The 22,238-nt window shown below is 41.6% G+C and overlaps 1 protein-coding gene across 2 annotated transcripts in view; it reads left to right on the forward strand.

Moving 5' to 3' along the window:
• PRDM6 (PR/SET domain 6) overlaps positions 1 to 22,238 on the forward strand; it is a 117,826-nt gene that overhangs the window by 66,736 nt on the left and 28,852 nt on the right. For both annotated transcript variants that reach the window (XM_084833966.1, XM_084833967.1), the window contains exons 3-5: positions 6,580 to 6,707; positions 15,171 to 15,295; positions 21,205 to 21,547. In XM_084833966.1, the coding sequence (XP_084690092.1) occupies positions 6,580 to 6,707; positions 15,171 to 15,295; positions 21,205 to 21,547 (596 nt within the window). The remainder of the gene's footprint in view (positions 1 to 6,579; positions 6,708 to 15,170; positions 15,296 to 21,204; positions 21,548 to 22,238) is intronic.

Genomic DNA, 22,238 nt, shown 5'->3' on the forward strand with positions numbered 1-22,238 from the left:
TAGACTGGGGAAATGGTGCAAGGGGTAGAGTGAAATAAGTTCTCCCCTAGTTCCATTGCTTTGGTCAAAACTGGACCCCCAGTGCTTGTTCTAAAGTTTAAAAAGTGGCAGATCCTCTGATGGATCTCTACTATATCAAATGTGACTTGGCCCTTAGCGATCATAGAAAAGGTAGCCACTGTTACTGAAATCTGAGCCTATCAAGCAAGACAGTGCTAACTGGCTCTATCCTGCTAGCCAAGATAGCTTACCTAACTCAGAGTTACTTTCTCAAGTTTGTGCCAGTGTCCATCCTACGGACAAGAAAATATATGTCTGTATATACCACCTTTCAGCATGAATACCCACCAAGCATTTTTCATGAATAAGTTCAAAATAACAGTAAATTAATCAAATTTAAGTATTATAACACTCTTACACATAGGAAAAAGTACATGCTGGATTATGCAAAATTAGAAATAACATCCTGACAGCTGCAATGTGGACATTTAAAAATGAGGATGCTTACCAGTACTTTTTGACCTCTTACGGTGCTTTCCAATGGAATGTATTTTAACTTAGGTATCTCAACAAGCAGGCCAAATCCCTTCCTTTATAAGTATTTGACTATTTTAAGTGTGCTTACTGCTGTGATTATATATCAGCAAAAGAAAAAAGGGAATCACCGAGAACCAGGGGTTTTGTTAGTGAAGGGCCCACCTGGGCCCAGGCCCTGGATCTTTTTTGAGCTGTGCCCCAGATCTTTTAACCTGTCCTCATTGTCATTTTTTTACATTTTCCCAATGACTTGCATTGGAAAATAGAAACGGCCATAACTTTTTTGGTTTGTATAATAAATACATGAAATTTGGAGATCTGGTAGCTCCTGTGGAGCTGATTGAATCTGTCAAATTTCAGGCAATTAGGCCCAGTGGCTTTTGTGCTAGTCGCAGGTAAAATTTGCTTTTTTCAAGAAAATCTGTCCAAGCAAAGAGCTGTCTTTGTGTGTGTTTCCACATAAGTGTATGGAATTTGGGGACCTGGCAGCCTCCCTGGAGCTGACTGAACCTGCCAGATTTCAGACAGTTGGGTCCAGTGGCTTTTGTGCTAGCCATGCATAAAGTTTCCATTTCTCAAAGACTAAAACAAAAAGTAAAAACTGTCAAGCCACACAGGGGATTAGAGATCTTAATCAGAAAGTGTTTATGGTGATCATTAGGAGGTCACTATCCCTTATCTCTGGTGTAGGGTTTTGTTTTGGGGGGTTTTGAGGTGCAAAAAACCTCTCTCCCTTTACTTTTCTGCTCCCACTGTTGGGAGCTTGCTTGCAATTAAATTTTGAAGAGGGAGATGGAAAGGAAGAAAGCGTTCCATGTGAAATACTGGTATTTCACACAGCATCTAATTTCACTGCTCCAAAGTGGAATCTTTGGCTTCTGCAGAAGTTTAGTAGCTTCAGTACAGCAAAGGATCCAATCAGCCTCCATAAACTACTCACTCCCCCTCCACTTTAATTTCTCCTAAATAGCTGTAGGACTTGAATTATTCCAAAAGGAGGGTTAGGACTATGTGGCGTCATGATCGAGGAACTGCTGAAGCTTTTAAATAGGTTCTAGAGGGTTTTTTTTAAAAAAAGCTAGAAAAAGCCCTCAGCCACCTCACCTCATAAAGTTAATTTAAGTATGTGAAATCCTTACAGACTCTCCACAGCCTTCCAAATTCCTCTGAAGTACTACTTCTCTGAAAGGAGCCACTTGACTTCAGGAATTCTCTCTACACACCCGCCCGCCCGCATTTCCAGTCACCATTCTTCTTTTCTTCTTCCCTCACCTATCCTATTCTTTCTTTCTCTTCTTTATTCCACCCAGAGCATATCTTGAGGAATTCTTAAAGAGAATTCTCTTCCATGGGCAAGAGAAGTTCTGAACTGTATCTGACTTTATACAAACAGACAAGAGGGTTGGTTTTTCTCTTTCTCCTCACTCAAGCCTTTGAGAAAAGTGAGTTCACATGGTTGCAGAGAAACAAATCTGGGGCTGTTTTGTTTGTCAGTTGCCATGATCCAGCCATAGGAAGGGCTGTAGCTCAGTGGTAGAGCCCCTGCTTGGCATGCAGAAGGTCCGAGATTCGATCCCCGGCATCTCCAGGTAGGGCTAGGAAAGAATCCTGCCTGAAACCCTGGAGAGCTGCTGCTGCCAGTCAGTGTCAACAATACTGCGCTAGATGGACCCAGGGTCTGACTCGGTATAAGGCAACTTCCTATGTTCCTATGAACAGAAAGCTTTAATAAAAAAAAGGAGTTTTTGGCTTGTTTTTTAAGTGGAGGGGAGATAAATACTGCTCATTTGTGCAATCCTATGTATGCCTGCTCAGAAGCCCCATTATGTTTAATGAGGCTTACCCTCAAGGAAGTGTGCATAGGTTTCCAGCACAAGTTACTTTTGCAGGGAGGTTTGCACCTTGATGTTCTGTCATGTTTACTCAGAAATAAGTCCTGAGCTGTGAGCATGGTACTGCAGGCTTAATGCCTACCCAGTTCCGGCTAATGAATTGACTACCCTTTCAAGTCAGTCCTATGCATGTTTTGTCATTTGTGAGTGGTGGTGGTGGTTTTGCATGAACTCCAGCTTCTGTGGTGAGGGAAAGGCACTTAATACATGCTCAGAGTTTCTCCGTAACTTAGCCCTAGGTTTGAAAACAGAATCATTGAGTTTTGAAAACTCATGGAGTTTTGAAAACAGACTCATTGGCTGAGTCCTGGTGAAGTCTTGGCACAAATGAAGTTATGGGGAGGAAGATACAATGACAGCTTGTGCATAACAAGGAAGAGTAGAAGAGAGTTGCACAAAACAAGACATCTGTTTTTATGAATAGTTGCTGGAGGATGGTTGGATGAGGAGGGATGGTTGCATGGAGGGGAATAGAATTGGTAGGGGGAGAATGTAAATGCTCAGTGGTGAAAGAAAAGCATTCTGCATATGCTCAGAGGGACTCTCTATTTAAGAACATAAGAAGAGCCATGCTGCATCAGACCGAGGTCCATCTAGTCCAACATTCTATTCACACAGTGGCCAACCCACAAGCAGGACATGAGTGCAATGTCACCTTCCCACCCATGTTCCCCTGCTGCTAACATTGGTGAACTGTAAATAAATTGAGAGCCACTGTGGTGTAGTGGCAAGAGTGTTGGACTGGGAGCTGGGAGATCCGGGTTCTAGTCCCCACTCGGCCATGGAAGCTCACTGGGTGACTTTGGGCCAGTCACAGACTCTCAGCCCAACCCACCTCACACGGTTGTTGTTGTGAGGATAAAATGGAGAGGAGGAGGATACTGTAAGCCGCCTTGGGTTCCTTGCAAGAGGAAAAAAGGCGGGGTATAAATGCAACAACAACAACAACAATAATAATAATAATAATAATAATTTCTAGTAATTCTAAATTTGCAGACATGTATATCCTTCAGAAACTTTGCAGGTTTCTTGCCTGGGGGACACCTCTAATAACCTGTGCATTTTCATACAAATCTACCCAAAAACTGTTGGGGAGGGGTGAATGGAAGGGAAAGAAAACACTCCCTCCTCCAAAGTGGAGAACTCCCCTTCCACATGAACTGCTGCACCTATCCTTCTGAAACTGTGCTGGTTTCTTACTTAGGGACACCTCTAGGCTGACTGTAATTTTCAGAACAATGGTCTAAAAGGAATACAGGGAAAGAAATATCTCCTCTTTTGGAGACCTCAAAATGTCAAGGCCACCCTTGCACAAAACGCCTTGTGGCTATCATTCTGAAATTTGGTAGGCATCATCTCCTCTGATGGGGCAATGAATCCTGAAATATTTATCCAGTTTTTCCAAGGAATAACAATGTTATTGGTGGTTCCCTTTAAAAGAAATTCAAAATATGAACCCTGCACCTATTTTTTCTGACATTGGGCAGGTGTAATCCCCTTCTAGGGATCTACTATTCCTGAAATTACCATCTAGTTCTGACCAAGAGAAAAAAGTTACAAGTGTTTTTTTTTCTAATTTCCCATGGTAGTCAACAGGAAGCATAAAGACTCATTTTTCCAAACCTTGACTCAGGTTTGGTGCTGAGCTGAAATGGACTGACTACAAACTGGCCTGAGCAGAAGTGGGATATTTTCCAAAATGCTGAATCGGGGTCTGAGTTGAAGTGGGGTGGGGGGGGTCAGTGTACAGTTGTTATGTATGTAATCTATGCACACATGTAAGCACACCACATGCACACCCCACCCACACACATATATTAGAGGTCCGCTTAGATGCAAATTTGTGTTATGGGCCTGTGCCCCAGATCTTTTAAGAACCTAGCAGTGTCCCTGCTGAGAACTATGCCTTTTCATTTTATTGAATGCTATAGACCTTCTCCAGTTGATCATCATGGGACTTCACCTTATTTATTCCATAAAACTTGCTTTGGGGGTTAACTGGTCATCAAGCCAAGAACAGCATGAGTAGCTTTTTCGTGAGTGTGCTGCATGCTGTGGTCAGTTCTGAACTCATCAGGAGGGTTTCTGAAGAGAGGAATTTACTTTCTCTTGCTTCAGGGATAAGTGCATTTTCAGTCTCTTCCAGTCAAGAGCAATGTGCCCTAAAGAATACTTTCACTTTGGTTTTGTTTAGCTCTTCTGTTCTTAATTCCCCAGAGAACCAAAAAGATATGAAATAACCATGAGAGTCACAGAAAGAAAGTATTAAACATTCACAGCGCTCATAAAGATTTGATTCTTTAACATTGGTGAAAGAGCAAAGCTCAAAAGAAAAGGTGTTAGTTAAAAATATAGTACCCTTTAAACCCTGGTTTTCCTATCCCCATTAAGAATGTCATTTTTTTAAAAGGACACTTTCCCTTAATCTATTCAAAGAAAAAGGAAGAACCCCCTATAGTTAAGGGGAATTTTAAAATGATGGTTTCCCATCCACTATCTTAAAAAAGTTATTAACTTAAAAAACGTGGGTTTCTTTTTTCCATCTTGGGGACCATAGTTCAGTGCCAGAGCATATGCTTTGCATGCAAATGGTCCCAGGTTCAATACCTGGTATCTTCAGGTAGGGTTGGTTAAGACTGTTATTCAGGTCCATTCCAAGACATTTTGCTGCCTGAGGTAGACAAGATGATGCCTCCCACCACCACCACCACCCCATACACACACCTAATTCCATATACAAAAGCTGATCAGACTGGCAATTGAATCTTACTTCAGCACCAGTGAAGGAATAATATCATCCACTGCACCTGAGGGCAGCAAGCTAGCTTAGTGGGGACAGGGTAGACCGCATGGCACGCAAAGCTCTGTTTGTTCCTCACCTTTCAGTATCTGTTGCCTGAGGCAGCTGCCTCACTTTGCCTAATGGTAGGGCCAGCCCTGCTCTTGTCTGAAACCCTGAAAATCTGCTGCCAGTCAGTGTAGACAATACTGAGTTAGATGAACCAGTGGTCTGACCTAGTATAAGGAGCTTCCTAGATTCCTATCATTTATTTCATCACAGAGGTTGCAATATTTTTGTGCCACATTCATCTATAGAGACTGAAGCTCTTGTGGGTATCCTCCATTTCACCAGATGGTAGGGCTGAAAACGTAGTATGCTATACTGTGCCCAAATTAATTTTGGACTTTCAGTGTTTAAGGGTGCAATTCTATGGCCGCTAGTCAGTGGCTAGATGGCCATAGGATAGGTTGGTTCCCGCCCGCGCTCTGAGGTTGGTTACCGGAGAACCGACTCCCCCTCCTGTGCCGCCTTGTAGGCAGCACGGATCGGTCCTGTGTTCGTAAGAGCAGTATGGAGTGGTGAAAACGGGGCGTTCCCCCTGGGCTGGGCCAGGGCAGGGAAGTCAGAAATTTAGTACAACACATCCTATGTGTCCTCTGGCCGCCACTTCCCACGCTTCAAGGTCCCGCGGATAGACAGCCGAAATCCACTCCTCACCACTCCTCCCACCGTAGACTGGAAAGGCGGTCACCCCTGAGATCGGAGGCAACCATCGATCTTGATAGGATTGCTCCCTAAGTTGTCAGTTTCATTTACATGAGTTCAGTTAGGTGTCCAATGCTGTAGGAATGGCACATATTTCTCCCAGCACGATGCTTCCTCACATTCCTTCACCATTCAACATTCTCCAATTCACTTTGGGAAATATTTGATCGGTGAAAGTTTTCGGTGCAACAACAAGAAAAAGGGCCAAAAACTTGCTCAGAGAATGCTGACCCTTGTCCAGCCTTTCCAGTGCAGTTCTTGCATCCAGATTTTTGTCTCTGTGTTTGTTTATATGACAGTTCATTATTTAAGTCTGGCCTGTCAAAATAGGTTAAATATTCTTTGGGAAATATGGTTACATCTTTGCTACACAAAGAGTACATGAAATGTAGGGAAGATTGGCCTGATAAGAGAAGCATGACAAACTTCCATCACTAAAAATATTTTGTCCTATGTTCCATTTGGGTTTCTAAGAGCATTAATAAGCTGTGAAATCTCATTGCAATAAATTTCTGGAACAGACACAGAGAAACACCAGCAGAGCAGTGAAAATGACTGCTGATGATTCATTCTTACTACTTGACCTTCTGACCTCTTTTACAGATATATGACCAGGATGGGACACTACAGCACTTTATTGATGGTGGGGAACCCAGTAAGTCAAGTTGGATGAGGTATATTCGATGTGCAAGGCACTGTGGGGAGCAAAACTTAACTGTAGTCCAGTACAGGTAAAGTATGTTTCACTTTATTCTCTGTATATCTCAATGTATTTGCTATGATAAAAGTCTCATCAAAGCAAAGTGTGGCAGAAATCGATCAGTAGGTATTTTGTGAATGGCTTATTTCACTTTAGCAAGCGTAGGCTTCATAAATATAAAGACAATTTAAACTTTTAGTTTCCATTAATAAGTGTTGGACTTACTGGGATGGATCCAGATGATCCATTCTGCTAGTGGGAGAGCCTTTCCTGAATGAGCCCAATATCCTCTCATGACAAAGACAATTGAAATCCAGTAGCATGGTTCTGTTACCCCATTGTGCAATCTCTTGCACCTGTGGGGGGATCTCCACAGTGACGGGTTTAGTTCGCTCTCCACTTTGCTGCACTTTGTTTCATCTGGGGATACATGGGGCTTTCAAGCCCAGTTTATCCCAAAGCTACCCCCCTATTTTTTTTTATTTCCCCTAAAACCACGGTACTGTATTAGCAGCTACTCCTGAACAAATGCACTATTTTGCTATAGTGCAATTTTGCGACAGTGCTGTAGTGATATAGTGAGATAGGAGGTATAGGTACTGCTGGACAAATGCGCAGTAGTGCTATAGTGGGATAGGGGATATAGGACAAATGCCCTATTTCGTTATTGCGTGATAGGGATAGCTTTTAAATGCGCACCTGTGGTTTCTACAGTAACTACCTCTGGGACTGCAATCTGGCACAGTAAAGCACTACTTTGTTTTAATCCTTTACTTTAAAAAAAAAAAAGTTAGAGGCTGCCCGGAGCACGCCTATACTTTGCAGGGATGGCCACTAGAGTTTAGTGGTTGGCAAGGTGAAGTAAATGCAGTGACGTAGCTCAGAACTCTGACAGTCAGCTGCGAAATGGTGGAAACAACAGGGAAAGACAGGTAGGAAAAACATTGGGGAAACATCCCTTGACCAGGTCAGTGAGGTCATGGCCAGGTGAAAGACACATCCCTGGGCAGGGCTATCATGCCAGAGTAAATGTGGAGGGTTGGTGCACACTACAACAGAAGTGCAGACAAGCTGAATTAAGGGAAACAATCGGACTAAAAATAGTCTCAGAAGAAGTGGTTTTTCAGCGCGGAACTCCAAGGTGGCTGTGGGGTGACCATGAAGTCAAGTGCCCTGAATGACCTCCAAACGCAGCAACCTCACAGTAAATCACTCATGGAGACACCCCCCAGGTAATGCACAACATCTGCTAGCATAAGGCCATGCACAAGCCCTTGCACAACATGTAGAGATGGATGCTAGTGCTAAATCTCTGTTTTGTCAAGATTTTTGCTAGCTGTTGTGCAAGCATGTGCAGACCAGTGCCACTGCAAGAATGTCTTCTGCTGGCATATCTTTGGATTCAACCAGTTGTCCATAAGATAGGATAATGGGCTGGCCATATCTCCATTAGACAGAAGAGTTCAGATTTAAGTCTGTGATCATAAGAATAGAAGATGAGCCATGCTAGATCAGACTGAAAGTTCATTTGTAGTGCGGTCCTATGCAAGTCTACTCAGAAATAAGCCCTATTGAGCTCAGTTGCACTTACTCCCAGGTAAGTGTGTACAGGAGTGCAGCCTTATAGTATCCATGTCAGCATTAAGTCCCACTGACTTCAGTGGAGCTTACTTTTAGGCAAGTGGGTATAGAATTGCAAGCTTAGGCCTGCAAGCAGGGCATGAAGGTGGTAGCCCTGGTAGTTTGACCATCAGCAACTGACTTGAAACCTGGAGGTTCCACTTAGCTGTCATGACTAATTCTTAGTGATAGACCTATATGCCCTAAATTTGTCTAATTCCCTTCTAAAACCATCCATAAGACCAACTTTTGCCAACAGCTAACTTAGGGCCAAGAGACATTACTTTAAAGATGTGTCTTGCATCTAAGTCAAGTCTTCTTTTCATTTTTACTCTAGGGAAGGCTCAGGCCCCCTGATTTGGATCTTACAAGCCCCCTCTAGCCGCCAAGCTAAGATCCTGAACCAGATTGGGGCCCCTGCACCTAGTCTAGAGTAAAAATTCTGAACCAGATTGGGGCCCCTGCACCTAGTCTAGAGTAAAAATTTAAAAAAGACGTAGCTGCTAGATACACGTTTATAGTAACACCTCTTTTGACCCTTAAAGGCCCACATTGCATATTCATGTTTCCCACTTGCATTCCTAAAATGAATATAGAGAGAGCTGGCTAGAAAATTACATGTGTGTATTGTGAAGCCCAGGTCTGAGACAGATGTGTGGCTCAATTCTCTCATCACACCACATTATCCTGATATTACAGAGAAGTATGTATTTTGCAGTTTCCCAGCCTCTTCACTGCACACATTTCAAGAACACAAGTAAGGGAAAGTGACATGGGACAAAGTCCCTGAGACTTTAAGAAACGTTTTGCTTGTGTTTTTGGCAGACATAGCTTTTCCCATCACAGTGCTGTGGACTTGGGAGAAGTCACACCTGCTAGACATACCCCTTCTGTGCAGCTATTACAAGCACAGTACCACCCTTCATGGCAGACCTTGGCAGCCATACATGGGGAACAAGGACATCGCTTTCCATAACTCAGTACATGCTGTTTATCCATCTTTCAAATGTTAGTCTCACTTCGGCTTCAAAATACTGGAGCCCAGTTTTCTTCACATTCAATAGGAGATAGCAGTTCTTTTGTGGGGAGAACAGACAGCACTGCAGATGCCCCTTCTGACAGCACCTGTCTATGAAGAAGCTGGTTCAGGAGTAAAAGGCAAACATTAGAAGTTGAATCTGGATGTATGATTATGGTGACTATGAGCACATATTTGCAATCAAAGCAGCCTAGTAAATGTGCTGCATAAATATATGGGCTCCCAATGATAAACAAATCTTTCCCTCTTAAAATCAGAAACAACTGTTTGGCACTGCCAGACGTTGTAGCAATATGAAGGTTTGGCCAGTGTGGCAACTGCTACATTAGCTAGGGGTGTGGGTGTTTTTAAACCCCCCCCCATAATAATGATAGCATCAAGCTTTAATCTTGTTTGTATTAATTAAAATAGTTTTCACAGATGAAAAAGAGGGAAAATGTAGTTTTTGCATGAGGCACCCAGTTTCAAAAAAAATTGTCAAATTGTACTTTTTCAGGCTAAGCATCAGAATAGACAAAGGTAGCAAAATAACAACAACACTGGTTGATTCATGAAAAGTGAAACACCAACATCTTTTATGTCAAGGAGAAGTCAACTGCAATTGTGCTCAGTGTCAGTAAAAGAGTACATTGTAGGTTGGTGGGAATGCAGGGCGAGGCCTTCTCTGTGTGGAATTCTCTGCCTACCAAGGCACAACTGGCCCAATCTTTGTTCAGTTTTAACTGAATGGTCAAGATGCTTTTGTTCCATTCAGCTTTTAATGGTTTTTAATTTAGGGTTGATTCTGTTCTGTGAGATTTAACAATAGCTCTTCTCTTAATTTGGTTTGTTATTTTGAATTTGTTTTACTGTTTTTTCCCCTTTTGTATACAACAGGGGTGGGGCAGTGTTTGGGCTGAAAGATGGGTTATAAATATTTACATAAAAAAGGGAAATCATAACATTGTTTCTGAAGTCATAAAGAGCACTTTGGTTAGTAGTCTATGTAATTTATTTATTTATTTATTACATTTATATCCCGCCTTTTTTCCTCCAAGGAACTCAAGGCGGTGTACTTAATCTTCCTCCTCCTCCTCCATTTTATCCTCACAACAACAACCCTGTGAGGTGGGTTGGGCTGAGAGTCTGTGACTGGCTCAAAGTCACCCAGTGAGCTTCCATGGCCGAGTGGGGACTAGAACCCAGATCTCCCGACTCCCAGTCCAGCACTCTCGCCACTACACCACACTGGCTCTCACAATACATTTTCTGATGTACTGTGAGACTCAGGATCGTGTATGTAGATTATGCATGTTTAGATAGTGCCCTCATGCAGAGCCCAATGTGCACTTGGAGGTCCTGCGTATGTGAGCTGATCCATAAAATAAATGAATATGGTACCTCTGCTTATACAAAGCGATGCATGTACAGAGCTGCACCTCCCACTGAGGGGACCGCAGGACAGGCCTTGTCGACAAGGGGTGTACTTGTGTGCATAGAAGCACTGCGCCCCCAGCAAATCACTGGATCAGAGTGTACATATTTGCATGCATACAGATGAAAGTCTCAAGGAAAATGTGGCCATGAGAAAGTCATTAAACATCTGTCAATATTAAGTGGATTTTACAACTGTCTTTTCATTCTGTAGCTGTTGCTTAGAGTTCCCTCTGTTGATCTGTTTTCGATTACTTCAGATCTTTTTAAAATGAACTACAAAAACACATTTTTTAAAAACAAAAAACTGGCATGTATTACCAGGGACTACATCCAAGTGTAAGAAAATAGAAAAGTTGGACACTGAAAAACCATCTAATTTTTATTGTACATGGACGTCCCCCTCACTGAAAGTCAGCTGGTTTAAATTCATTCTGTTATGATTTGTAATATCTAAATGGAATTTTCTTCAAAGCGCTCTTGATTGATTGACCCTCAGCTGAAAGTTTTGTTTTTATTTTGAAGCTGACAATAATGTTTGTTGGCATGTGTTCTGCTTCAACTGCGTTGGGACGCCACGAAGCTATCTTTATGAGTCATCCAACCACAATACTAAATACATGTCAGCAAAGGAAATATTATCCGAAAGAGGAAAAATCCCTTTGATGTACTTCAGCATGCAGAGATTTCTGCAAGTTTTGGAAGCTCTGTACGCTTGTAAGGAATGGTGTATGCTTACACTTTTTTTCTTCTTTTTTTGGCCTACTCCAAACCTCAGAGACCACCCATTGCTCGAAAACAGTTCAGCTCTTTCAGCAGCAAAGTGTGTCATTGGGTTTTAGCACATTCATTTGCTGGGCTGCTGTGTTTATGTTAGGTGAAGCCAAACAGAGAGATGAAAAGTTACAAGGGTGAAGTACAAAGTAGACTCGTTTTTTTCCCCCTGAAGTCAGGAGATGCGGGTGATTTATAGCACTACCCTGATTTTGATTTTTATGTAATGGTGGAAAGAATTAATAAAATGTACAGCTTGGGTGGAAATAGATGGAGGGGTGGAGAGAGAGGGCAGGAAAGAGACGAAGGCAGGAGTTTTTGTCAGATATTCATAGAATGTTGGGGAAAGCATTTTGCTTAGCCAGCAGTGCCCTCCTGAGACAGGGTGGCAGTAAGCGAGGAAAATAACAAGATAAATGAAATTTTTGCAGCTGCTCGTAAAATATTGAGAATCTGCACTTTTTTATTGATCTTTATGATCCTGTTGCCAAGAGCCACTTTGCGGTGACAAAATATGTTGACAAGTGCATATCTCACTGCCATGAAAAATGTGGTTAAGGATTCTCCTTATGTCGGCAGTGTTATACAAGAAACAAATTGCACCACTACAGCCAATTCTTTACAAAGAGGCTACGTTTAAGGCCTACCAACCCTGCACACTTTTATCTCAGACTTCAGGCGAATGTTTGCAGCAATTCTTCACTGCGGAAACCAGTGGAGATTCAACTTTTTAAAAAGTCCATTTATGTCTATACTTCATACGTGGGAGTGTAAAAAATGGTCATTTCCTAATACTGTGGCTGTATCATTCTGGTGGGTAATATTTCATCCAGAATGGAATGCTCATCTTCTATTTATTGAATTGCTATCTATCTCATATAAGGATGTTTTACTGTACTGTAACAGGCTTAAGCGACAAGCCTCTATACCATGATAACATTTTTTTTATTTCACCTCCTCAGTGCCTAGTCTCACACTGGCTTTTCCTGTGTGTGGAGTTTCATATCATTATTATATGCTTTATATGATTTATATGCTTCTGTCTAAGCAAATTTTGAATCCCAGTTCCATGATGAGATATTAAATAAATGGAAATATGAATGAATAGGTAAATGGATTGCTAGACAGGTAATGCTTTCTACAACCCTGAGTTAGTGACAACCCCTGGGTCCTATCTACCCAGGCTACAATGCTGTGCACATCTACCTGGGAGTAAGTCCCATTGAAATCAGTGGGGATTCCTTCTGAATAAATATGGACAAGGATTGTGCTGCACATTGGTATCGCTTTGTCTATTATTTTTCACAAAGGTGTACCAGAAGCAATCCAATTCCTGGATATTTTTCTTTGTTGAGACATTACTCAGTGTTTTTCAATATCAGTGACTTCTACAAACCTGTGTAGGTCACAGGTGAGCAACATGTGGCTCTCCAGATGTTTTGGTCTACAACTACCATCATCCATCACCATTGGCTATGCTGGCTAGGGCTATGGGAGTTGTAGGCCAAAACATTTGGAGGGCCACAAGGTGCCAGCTTCATTGTAAGGTGTTTATAGCAATGCATTTATAGCTATGTGTTCTCTATTGAGGGGGGTGGGTGACATATTTATTAGTTAAATTTATATACCAACTTTTAATCAATAAAAGCTGATAAGGTAGTTCACAACAACAACCCTAATAATTTTGCCATATTGAAGGAAAAATAACAGAAGGAAAATAATAATAACGGAAGGAAAATAATGAAGAAAGTCCAATGTACACTTAAAAGAGACGAAAGTCTAATTGAACTTTGGTCTTACTTCAGAGTAAACATGCATAGATTTGACTGCCATTATCTAGATCCTATAGAAAAGTAAACTTACATTCAGCAGAGGTTAGCTAAAGCTCTGGGAAGTGTATTGCTATTTTAGGTTAAAAGCAATATAAAGAAATGTCATGCTAGCAGTAGCATGCAACTCAAATGTTGCCTAAAAGTGGTTAGCAAATTAGAATTAAAAGAATGGAAGTATTTTTATTTTATATCTAAAACAAGTTTTAATAGATTATTATTGAAATGTTAGGACTATAGGAACCCACCTTACACTGAGTCAGACCAATGGTCTATCTAGCTCAGTATTTTCTGTGCTAGTAGGTTACCTTAAAGATATAATTAACAGAAGAATCTCCGGCTACTTTAAGAAGCCTGTGCAAAATCATTTCTAGATAACCAGATTCTGGGTCAGGGTTAGGATTGCAGATAGGGGCTTTTCCCAGCCGTTTGTGGAGATGTGAGGGATAGAACCGGGGCGCTTTTGCGTGCAAGTCTGTGCTCTAACCCTGGGCTACAGTCTTTCCCCATTACTGGTGACAATAAAACTGAATCAATCCTTATCAGTTTCCTCTATGTCAGACAACTCTGCAATATTTGCATTTCAAGTTTGGGGTAACAGTAAATTAAAAGCAGGACAGTGTGTGTGTGTGTGTGTGTGTGTGTGTGTGTGAAATCTAAAACTGTCTTAATTTTTAATTAAGGAAGAATGGAGTAGAGGGTCTCCTGACACAACCCAAGCCCTGCTGACTTGTGTTGACAAGGACAAAAGGTGTGTGTGTGTGGGGGGGGGGGGGGCTTCCCTGGGCTTTTAAGCCTGGTGGCTTGTAGTATTTTAAATTCCCCCCAACTGAAAGGAGCAGGGATGGAATTGGCTGTATTGGCATTGCTGATGGGCCTGTCTTTCGATCCACTGGAAACAAAGCCAGATCATCCCCACCTCCAGAACACCCTGTTTTGGGGCTGTACAGTGGCTACTGCCAGCAGAAACCTGCCACGCTACTGGGAGATGGAGTGGGAGCCTCTGCAGTGGCAGAGCTCCTCCCTGCTGATGGAGGGGCCTCTCCACCGTACCCCAACCCCCTTCATCAGGCAACATCAGGGGGTTGCACTCTAAAGGCACAACCCTATGCATGTTTAGACAGAAAAAAGTCCTACAACTCTCAGCATTCTCCAGCCAGCTTATTTGTAGACAAAACATTGTAGGGCTAGAAAAATATTTCAGATTTATGGAAATAAATTTTAAAATATATTAAAAACATCCTAAAGGATGTCATACCAAAATTATATACTTATTATTAAACATATTTCAATGTGTTCAGAGTTTAGATTACCTTTTGGTTTGTTATTCTACTTTATGGGGGCACTATTTAGAATTCATTTATTGACTCATTTATTTTATTTATGTATAGCTTTCCTTCTAAAAACCAACAACAGCACCTGCTTGAAGCAACATACAATAAAAATACATGAAAACACCGAGGATACGTATACCACTGGGGTTCAAAAATGTCATTCATAATAGCTACCTTCCATGCTTGTCACAGGCTGATTGTTCTCCCATGATCTTCTCATACTGCTTTCTTCATTCCAGTTACTTGAAGACAGGCTGTTCTGCCTTTTCTCTCCTCTCCTTAGGGCAAACTGGTTCTAATTTAAATAACCCCGAGATGGCATTTGGGACAGGGAGGGGCCAGGTCAGCTAGAAACATGCGGATCTTGATGGAGTGGAGCCTTCACCAGGATATTATGTCTTTTCTCTCTTGTGCTGATCAGATGGATGCTCCTTAAGAATTATGTCCCAAGCATTCGTTCATGCTCTTTTTTTTGTTATGTCCAGGTCAAATATATTCTACCGAGCTTGCATGGATATTCCCAGGGGCACAGAGTTGTTGGTGTGGTATAATGACAGCTACACATCTTTCTTTGGAATCCCTTTACAGTGCATTGCGCAGGATGAGAACTGTAAGTGCCTTATTTTATCTACAAAAGTACATCCCATAAATTCTTGTCTCATATTTAGCATTACAATTAGTTCCTTGTCCTTCTTAAACTATATACAAAATCTGTGAACATTTAATTTGCATTTAATTAATGTGAATTTTCCAAGTTAAGACATCCAGTTTTAAGACACGGAGTAAAACTATTGCTTGGTAGGTGGAGAATGGAACTGAACATCGAGTGTAGCAATGTGATATTAAGAGATGCAAAAATTCGGCTGTTACAAACAAACAGGGTTTGAAAATTGTAAAATTGAGAAGTAGGCTATAAACTGGAATAAAAATAACACAACACAAATACCATGGCTGCAAAAATATTTTTAATTAAAAGACAGGATATAATCTTTCTTCCCATTTTAATGTGATTTTGGAGCCACATTTTATGGAGAATCCACATGGAGCTGAGTCTTGGAGCCTACTGCACATTGGCGATCATGAGTTATCACAAATTTTCCAAATCTATTTTGAAATTTGAGATCAGCATAAGGTATGAAATTTGTGTCTTGGTCCAAGGCCATCACAAAGCCCTTTATGCTGTTTACAGAGTGACACACAAACCATCAAAATGCAGCATTAAAGTATGCAGCCTTTCTACTATCTTTCATCTAGAATGATCACTGACCGTATTGCTAAACTCTGCCATCTGATTCATAGGAAGAATTTTATTTGCATATTTAATCCAAGTGGGAAAATTAGAGGGATGACATATGAACTATTCAAAAGAGTAGGGCCCTGATCCAAATATATGCGTGTGCAACTGCTGGATCTATGCACTCATAGCCCCTGTGTGATGGACAGTCCCAGGGTTTGTATCAGACTTCTGCAGAGTTATGACTCCTACCTGGATTGGAGCAACTGAGTGGAAAAATACACACATCACTCTGCCCACCTTTTTTGTGAAACTTTGGACACAACCTCCTAGTTTCAGTGTCCTACCGTAACTCAACCTGTAACTAAGCCCAAGTATACTCAACTGAAACAACCTTTATTGCTTTTTTTGTTTATCCTGTTTACCCTGGCTCCATTTCCCTCCTCTTCCTGTTGTTTCCTTGTTCTGAATGTTAGATGGTAAGCTGCAGGGCAGCTCTCTTATTCTCTGTAAAGTGCTGTGCACACCAAAGACACTGTATAAATAATTAAACAAATTAACAGCTTCAACAACAATTGTGTGTGTGTGTGTAGTAGTAGTAGTAGGCACACCATTATATTTTCAGACTCTTCTGCAGTCTACAGTGATGATGGAAGAGCACATTATAGATCGATCTATATGCAGATACAATGGATTGCCATGTATGTTCTAGCTGAGAGGACACATACAGTGTGAGAAGAACATTGATATTATGTGTTACAGGATATATAGCTGATTTTTTGGTTTATGATATAAGTTAATTAAAAACAACAAGAACAGCAAACACCTGTAAACAGAGTAGCCATTTGTGACTTAAGAAATCAGCTGCAATTATTCACTCTTCGCTATAATTTATTTAATAAATCTCAAATCTGAAAGCAATATCACAATCTTATGCATGTTTATTCAGAAGTAAGTGCCACTGAGTTCAATGGGATGTACTCCCATATAAGACTGTATGTAGGATTGCAACCTTGCCTGTGAATGTCCCATTGAATTCAATAGGACTTACTTCTGGGTAGACTGCATAGGATTGCACTATAAGGCTGCAGTCCTGTACATGCTTACCTGGGAGTAAGCCCCATTAAACTCAATGGGATTTACTCTTGAGAAGACATGCATAAGATTGCACTGCTAGTAAAGTAACATTCTTCTTTGTATATGTTTGCATAGGAAAGTTTATTTGTATATGTTTGCATAGGAAAGTTTATTTTACACCATCTTTTCATGGGGAGTGTAAATTTGCAAAGGGAGAAATAATGGGAAATGTAGGTATAAATTGTTTCTCTTAAATTGACTTGTGTTGAACTAAATTCTGTTCTTAGGGTCAAACTAGGTGGGATGTTATTCACACAATTTCTAACTGCATGCATGGGGGGGGCATGAGCTGGACTGGGACTGTAGCAGGGATGAGGGACTTTAACAACTTGTCCCCACCCTTGTACCAGTTTGGATCCCATCCCCAGTGTCTGCTATTTAAATTGGAAGAAACTCCCATGATGGCATCAACAGAAGCATTCTCCACAACACCAATAGGAGCTGCAGTAGGTGAATCCAGATCAGGACCACAGTGAGGGCAAAGGATTAAAGCATCCCCTCCTTCCACCATAGGGCCCCCGCTGTGGCTCCTATTTACTTTTCTATTATTGTGTTTTGCACAATTAGCGATTGACTGAACAATGTTACATCTAGATGGGTGCTTAATTAAGTACATATACTGAATACATTCACTGGGATCCAAAAGAGCTTCTTGCATTAGCAGAAAGCACTGCCACCCATGCAAGTAGGGGTCCCCAGTTTCCACTAATTTCCCTTTCAGTGCCATCCACCCCTCCAACCACATCCCATACTGTTCCAGAGAGTTTTCTGCACCTCAGATGTATCTTATTGGTGGGGGGGACATGGCAAGGAACTGCAGCGGGAAATAGGAGGTGGGAGAGTCCTGTTGGTGAGTGGAAACTCTGCTCTTACTCAGTAGTGTAGTGGCAAATTCAGAAGTGCAGGGCCCCTTCGTGACAGTCACAGCCACGCCCCCTTCTAAGATTGTACAACTTTGTAAGATATGCAGTAAGATTCCACTGGGATCCAAAAACAGTGCAGCTGAGAATAAGGCAGGGGTATTTCAGCTGGATGTCTGAGAAAAAATGCAGGGGTGTTAATCTTTTTCACTCACTCACTCAAACATTAACATTTTAGGTTTTCAAAATATGATACCCTTTGGAAGCTTCACCCTCTCAACTCAGCCCTTGTGGACAGATCCCTTCTCATTTAAACAGCCCCCTTGCTCACTCTTTTAGCACCCCAACATTACCCTTTAGCCTTTCCTAAGTGCCTTCATTATATCTCTCCCATCCCGCAACAGAAATATCCACACACCCAGCTGTATTGAACCACACACCCACACATACCTTCTTTCTCCTCTCCCCCCAACTGATTTTTTGCTGTTTCCCTTCCCTCCACCAGGGTTTGTTTGCCCAAGTACATGCCAACCTTGTACCAAAAAGTGTAGCTGACAGATCAGATTGCATTTGGCAATTCTACTTACTGTAGAAATTAATGTTCAAGAATTAACAGTGCAATCCAATGGGTCTTTATTTCGAATTAAATTCACAGAGATCTTGGAAAGGCACCTAAGGCTGCAGTTCTACACACACTTAACTGGGAGAAAGCCCAATTGGCAATTGAACATAGTGGGACTGACTTTTGAGTAAACATGCATAGGTTTGTGTGACAAATCCTAAAAACTGGCACAAACCAGCCAGCTGCCTTGACCCGTAAGTAAATAATGGTGGCAGCACCACCACCACCATTCCGCTGCTGCCATGGCCAGCAGCAGCCCTGAACCGGTGGCCAGTGTTGCAGGAGACGAAAGCAGCGCTGGGTGCGCAGGAGGCTGCAGAACTCCCTGAGGCTCCCTCTCTCACTCGCTCCCTTTGTCTGGCCCGCTCTGCAAAGTAGAAGAGAGGCAACCAAAAGGCAGCCGCCCGCATTCCCTCTGCTCCCTCCTCCTTCCCTAGTAGACTGCAACCCAGCTGGGGGCTGGCTTCAAAAAAAGCACTGGAGCAAAGCCCCGGCACAACCTGCCACCACTACACCGCTGCTCTTAGTTCTTTGGATTCAAGCCATTCATTTTGCATGAGACTGCAATATTGTCTGGCATAAGCTACTGGAATTCTCATTCTTAATCATAGGGCATCTCTACACCAGCCTAAAATCCTGCATTTAAAAAGGGGCTTTCTCCTTCCGTTTTAAATGCAAGATCACAACTCCCTTTTTCACCTGCTTCCTTTCCCCCCACCTCTCCGTCTTGCCACTTTTACTCTTTTCACAGAGAAAACAAGTGGAACACAACAGGGTAATTTGATAGCTCATTATCTGTGATCTATTAAAAACGGAACAAAGGGCATTTAGTGCAGGAGACGCCCTGGAGGGTCATGGCAGGGTCATGGCACCATGTAAAGAGCCCGCAAACTTCCCTGAAGGAGCAACCTCAATTGCAGGATAAAAGCTCAGTGTGAAGGAGCCCATAGACAATCACAGGGGTTGGAATGGCAGTGAAGGAAGTCCAAGGCCTTTATCTCCTACAACCACACTGTGAGACACTTCTCCATGAAAAGCATTCTCCTCTGAGTCTATTGTAGTGAACCTTCACACGCCAAAGCAAAGCCAAAAAAAGTTCAAGTCTCTTCTCCAAAGATAGCACCTCGTTCTCCATCGTGACCATATGTAGTTAAGTAATAAGCAATGGCTTTTGAACAAAAAAGCATCTGCCAGTTGCTTACTTTTATTTATGTGGAGATGCTTCCACACAGTGGTGTCCAAGCACTACCAATCACAAGACATTGTGTAGCTCTTCCATCTTTTCTTAATGGATTTTTTTGTGGAAAGTAAAAGACAGAAGAATCAGTGAGAAAAGATGGGAAGGTTACAAAGGGAATATGACATGTGGAAGATGGACACGAATGAGGCAGGTTGCTGGCATGATAAAAGCCTCATCTGGAAGGACCCTGGGTCTCTAATCTCCACAGACTGCCTGTCCCTGGATAAGAACCAAGGAGGTTTCCTATAGCCACCATGTTTGAAGGAAGCTGAAGTACTTCTCCGGCCCCAAGCAATTATCAAGATGCTTTAGTAGTGGCTCTGAGCATGTGCAGTTCCACAATCCCAAGGATTTAAGTATATATGCTTTAAAGCACCTTACATCCCAATCTTAAACATGCTTATATGTTTAGCTTCATTGATGTTAGTGATGCTTACTTCGAAATACATGTGCTCAGATTTCATGGGCAAAGTCAACCAGTATTAAGTAGGGCATGTAGTGTGTTCTGCTAGTGTATCTATAACCCAAACTAGAATAGTATTTTCAACTCATGAGGGATGAGGGGCTACAAGCTATAAAATGCCTACCTTTCTCCATCCCCAAACACCTCCTGCTCAATAAAACCCAGACAGATAGATGTCAGATATACTTGTATGACAGCTGTCACTTTGTGAGAAACTAGCTTCTGTTTACGTCATAGAGGACTACATTGTATAGCCTAAAATGTTTGTGTACCTTTTCTATTCCTCACAGACATGATTGCAAAAGTCTACAATGAAGAGATTTGTAAAGATGGCAGATACAATATGACATCACACTATCTCATAATGAACTAACTTATTTTGGTGTCATTCTCTAGGTTTTCCAAATTCTCAAACATCTTCACAAGTATCTCAGGACAGCCATTGCTGAGGTCTGGTCCAGACATGCAGTAGATGGAGGTAGTAGAAACCTGAAGGGGTAAGGTGGACTGCACCACCTAGTCGCAAGTGGGAGGTCCCATTTTTGAATGATTCATGCAAGCAGAAAGCTATGACATCAGAGAGAAATGTTCTAGCCTATCTCACTTCCTGTTCCGATAGTTTTTCATTTCCAGGGAGTTTATTACATAAGGGAGCATTAAAAAATGGAATCTCCAACCTGCCCTCTGAATACACAGAGTTCATTGTACTACCTTAGAACTCCAGGATCTCTTTCCCACCTCATGCTGCTGCATGTGTAGACCAAGCCTGAGTTCAGTGTGATAGTCCGTTTCATCTGCATCATTAGTATTAAACTCTTGTTCTGTTCAGTGAATGGAAAACAGACCTTGTATGTGTGTGTGTGAAGGGGTGTGTGTGTGTGTTACATTAACCCAAATAATTTGTCATGTCTCTGAAAACTTTGTTGTGATGCTAAGAAAAATCTTTTTCCCTTCTTTTCCTAGTGAATGTTCCTTCAACTGTAATGGAAGCCATGTCAAGACAAGACACCCTCCAGCCATTTAACAAAAGTAGCAAACTACCCTCTGCCACTCCACAGCGGTCCATAGTATTTCCTCAGACTCCATGTAACAGGAATTTCTCTCTTCTGGATAAATCAGGCTCTATCGAATCAGGATTTAACCAGATCAGTGTAAAAAACCAGCGAGTCCTTGCAAGCCCAACTTCAACAAGCCAATTAAATTCTGAGTTCAGTGACTGGCATCTTTGGAAATGCGGGCAATGCTTTAAGACTTTCACCCAACGGATCCTCTTACAGATGCATGTTTGTACGCAGAACCCTGACAGGTAAAACATGGGCACTCGTATTTCTGAATCTGCTGGTGCCATTGCTTTCTGCTTTTATTAGGCTGTTACCCTTTTCGCCACCAGAGCATATTAGGAGGAACCTGTACAATGCAATTCATCTGCTGCTGTATGAAACATACAGATAATGGTCATAGGTTGGCTTTATTATTTGATAAAAAAAATAGTATCTAAACACACAGATAAGAGAAAATGGTTCAGAATATAATGTTGGTTTTGTACCTCTGTTAGAAAGAGGAACAAAACAGAAGGAAAATATAGGGATATCACAGATGGGAAAAAAGAGGTCAAAATAATTAAAAGTCATTCTGTCTTTGAAAGAAAGATAATATAACTTGCTGTCATAGGCATTTCAGGGTTCACCTATAGTGTGCAATGTGTATGAACTTAATTAAGTACTAAGAGGTAATGAATTGGAATTTTTTGCTTAGTACTATTTTTCTTCAGAGCATGCAAAGCCATAAATCGTGCAAAGCTGTCAAAAGGAAATACCTACTCCACCAGTGATGTGGAGGAAAACAGATGCCACTTATTCAATAAACTAATATCCACACAGAAGAAAAATGTTGACTAGATACCTCAGAGTCAAAGTTGGTTTGAAAGTTTGTCAATACAGAATTTTATGGCCATGAACTGAGGATGAAATTTAGCTGAACAAGTGAATTAAAATTTC

This window comes from Heloderma suspectum, chromosome 2 (assembly GCF_057233095.1).
Source record: "Heloderma suspectum isolate Gila_16-S chromosome 2, 16-S_ref, whole genome shotgun sequence".
Lineage (NCBI taxonomy): Eukaryota > Metazoa > Chordata > Lepidosauria > Squamata > Helodermatidae > Heloderma > Heloderma suspectum.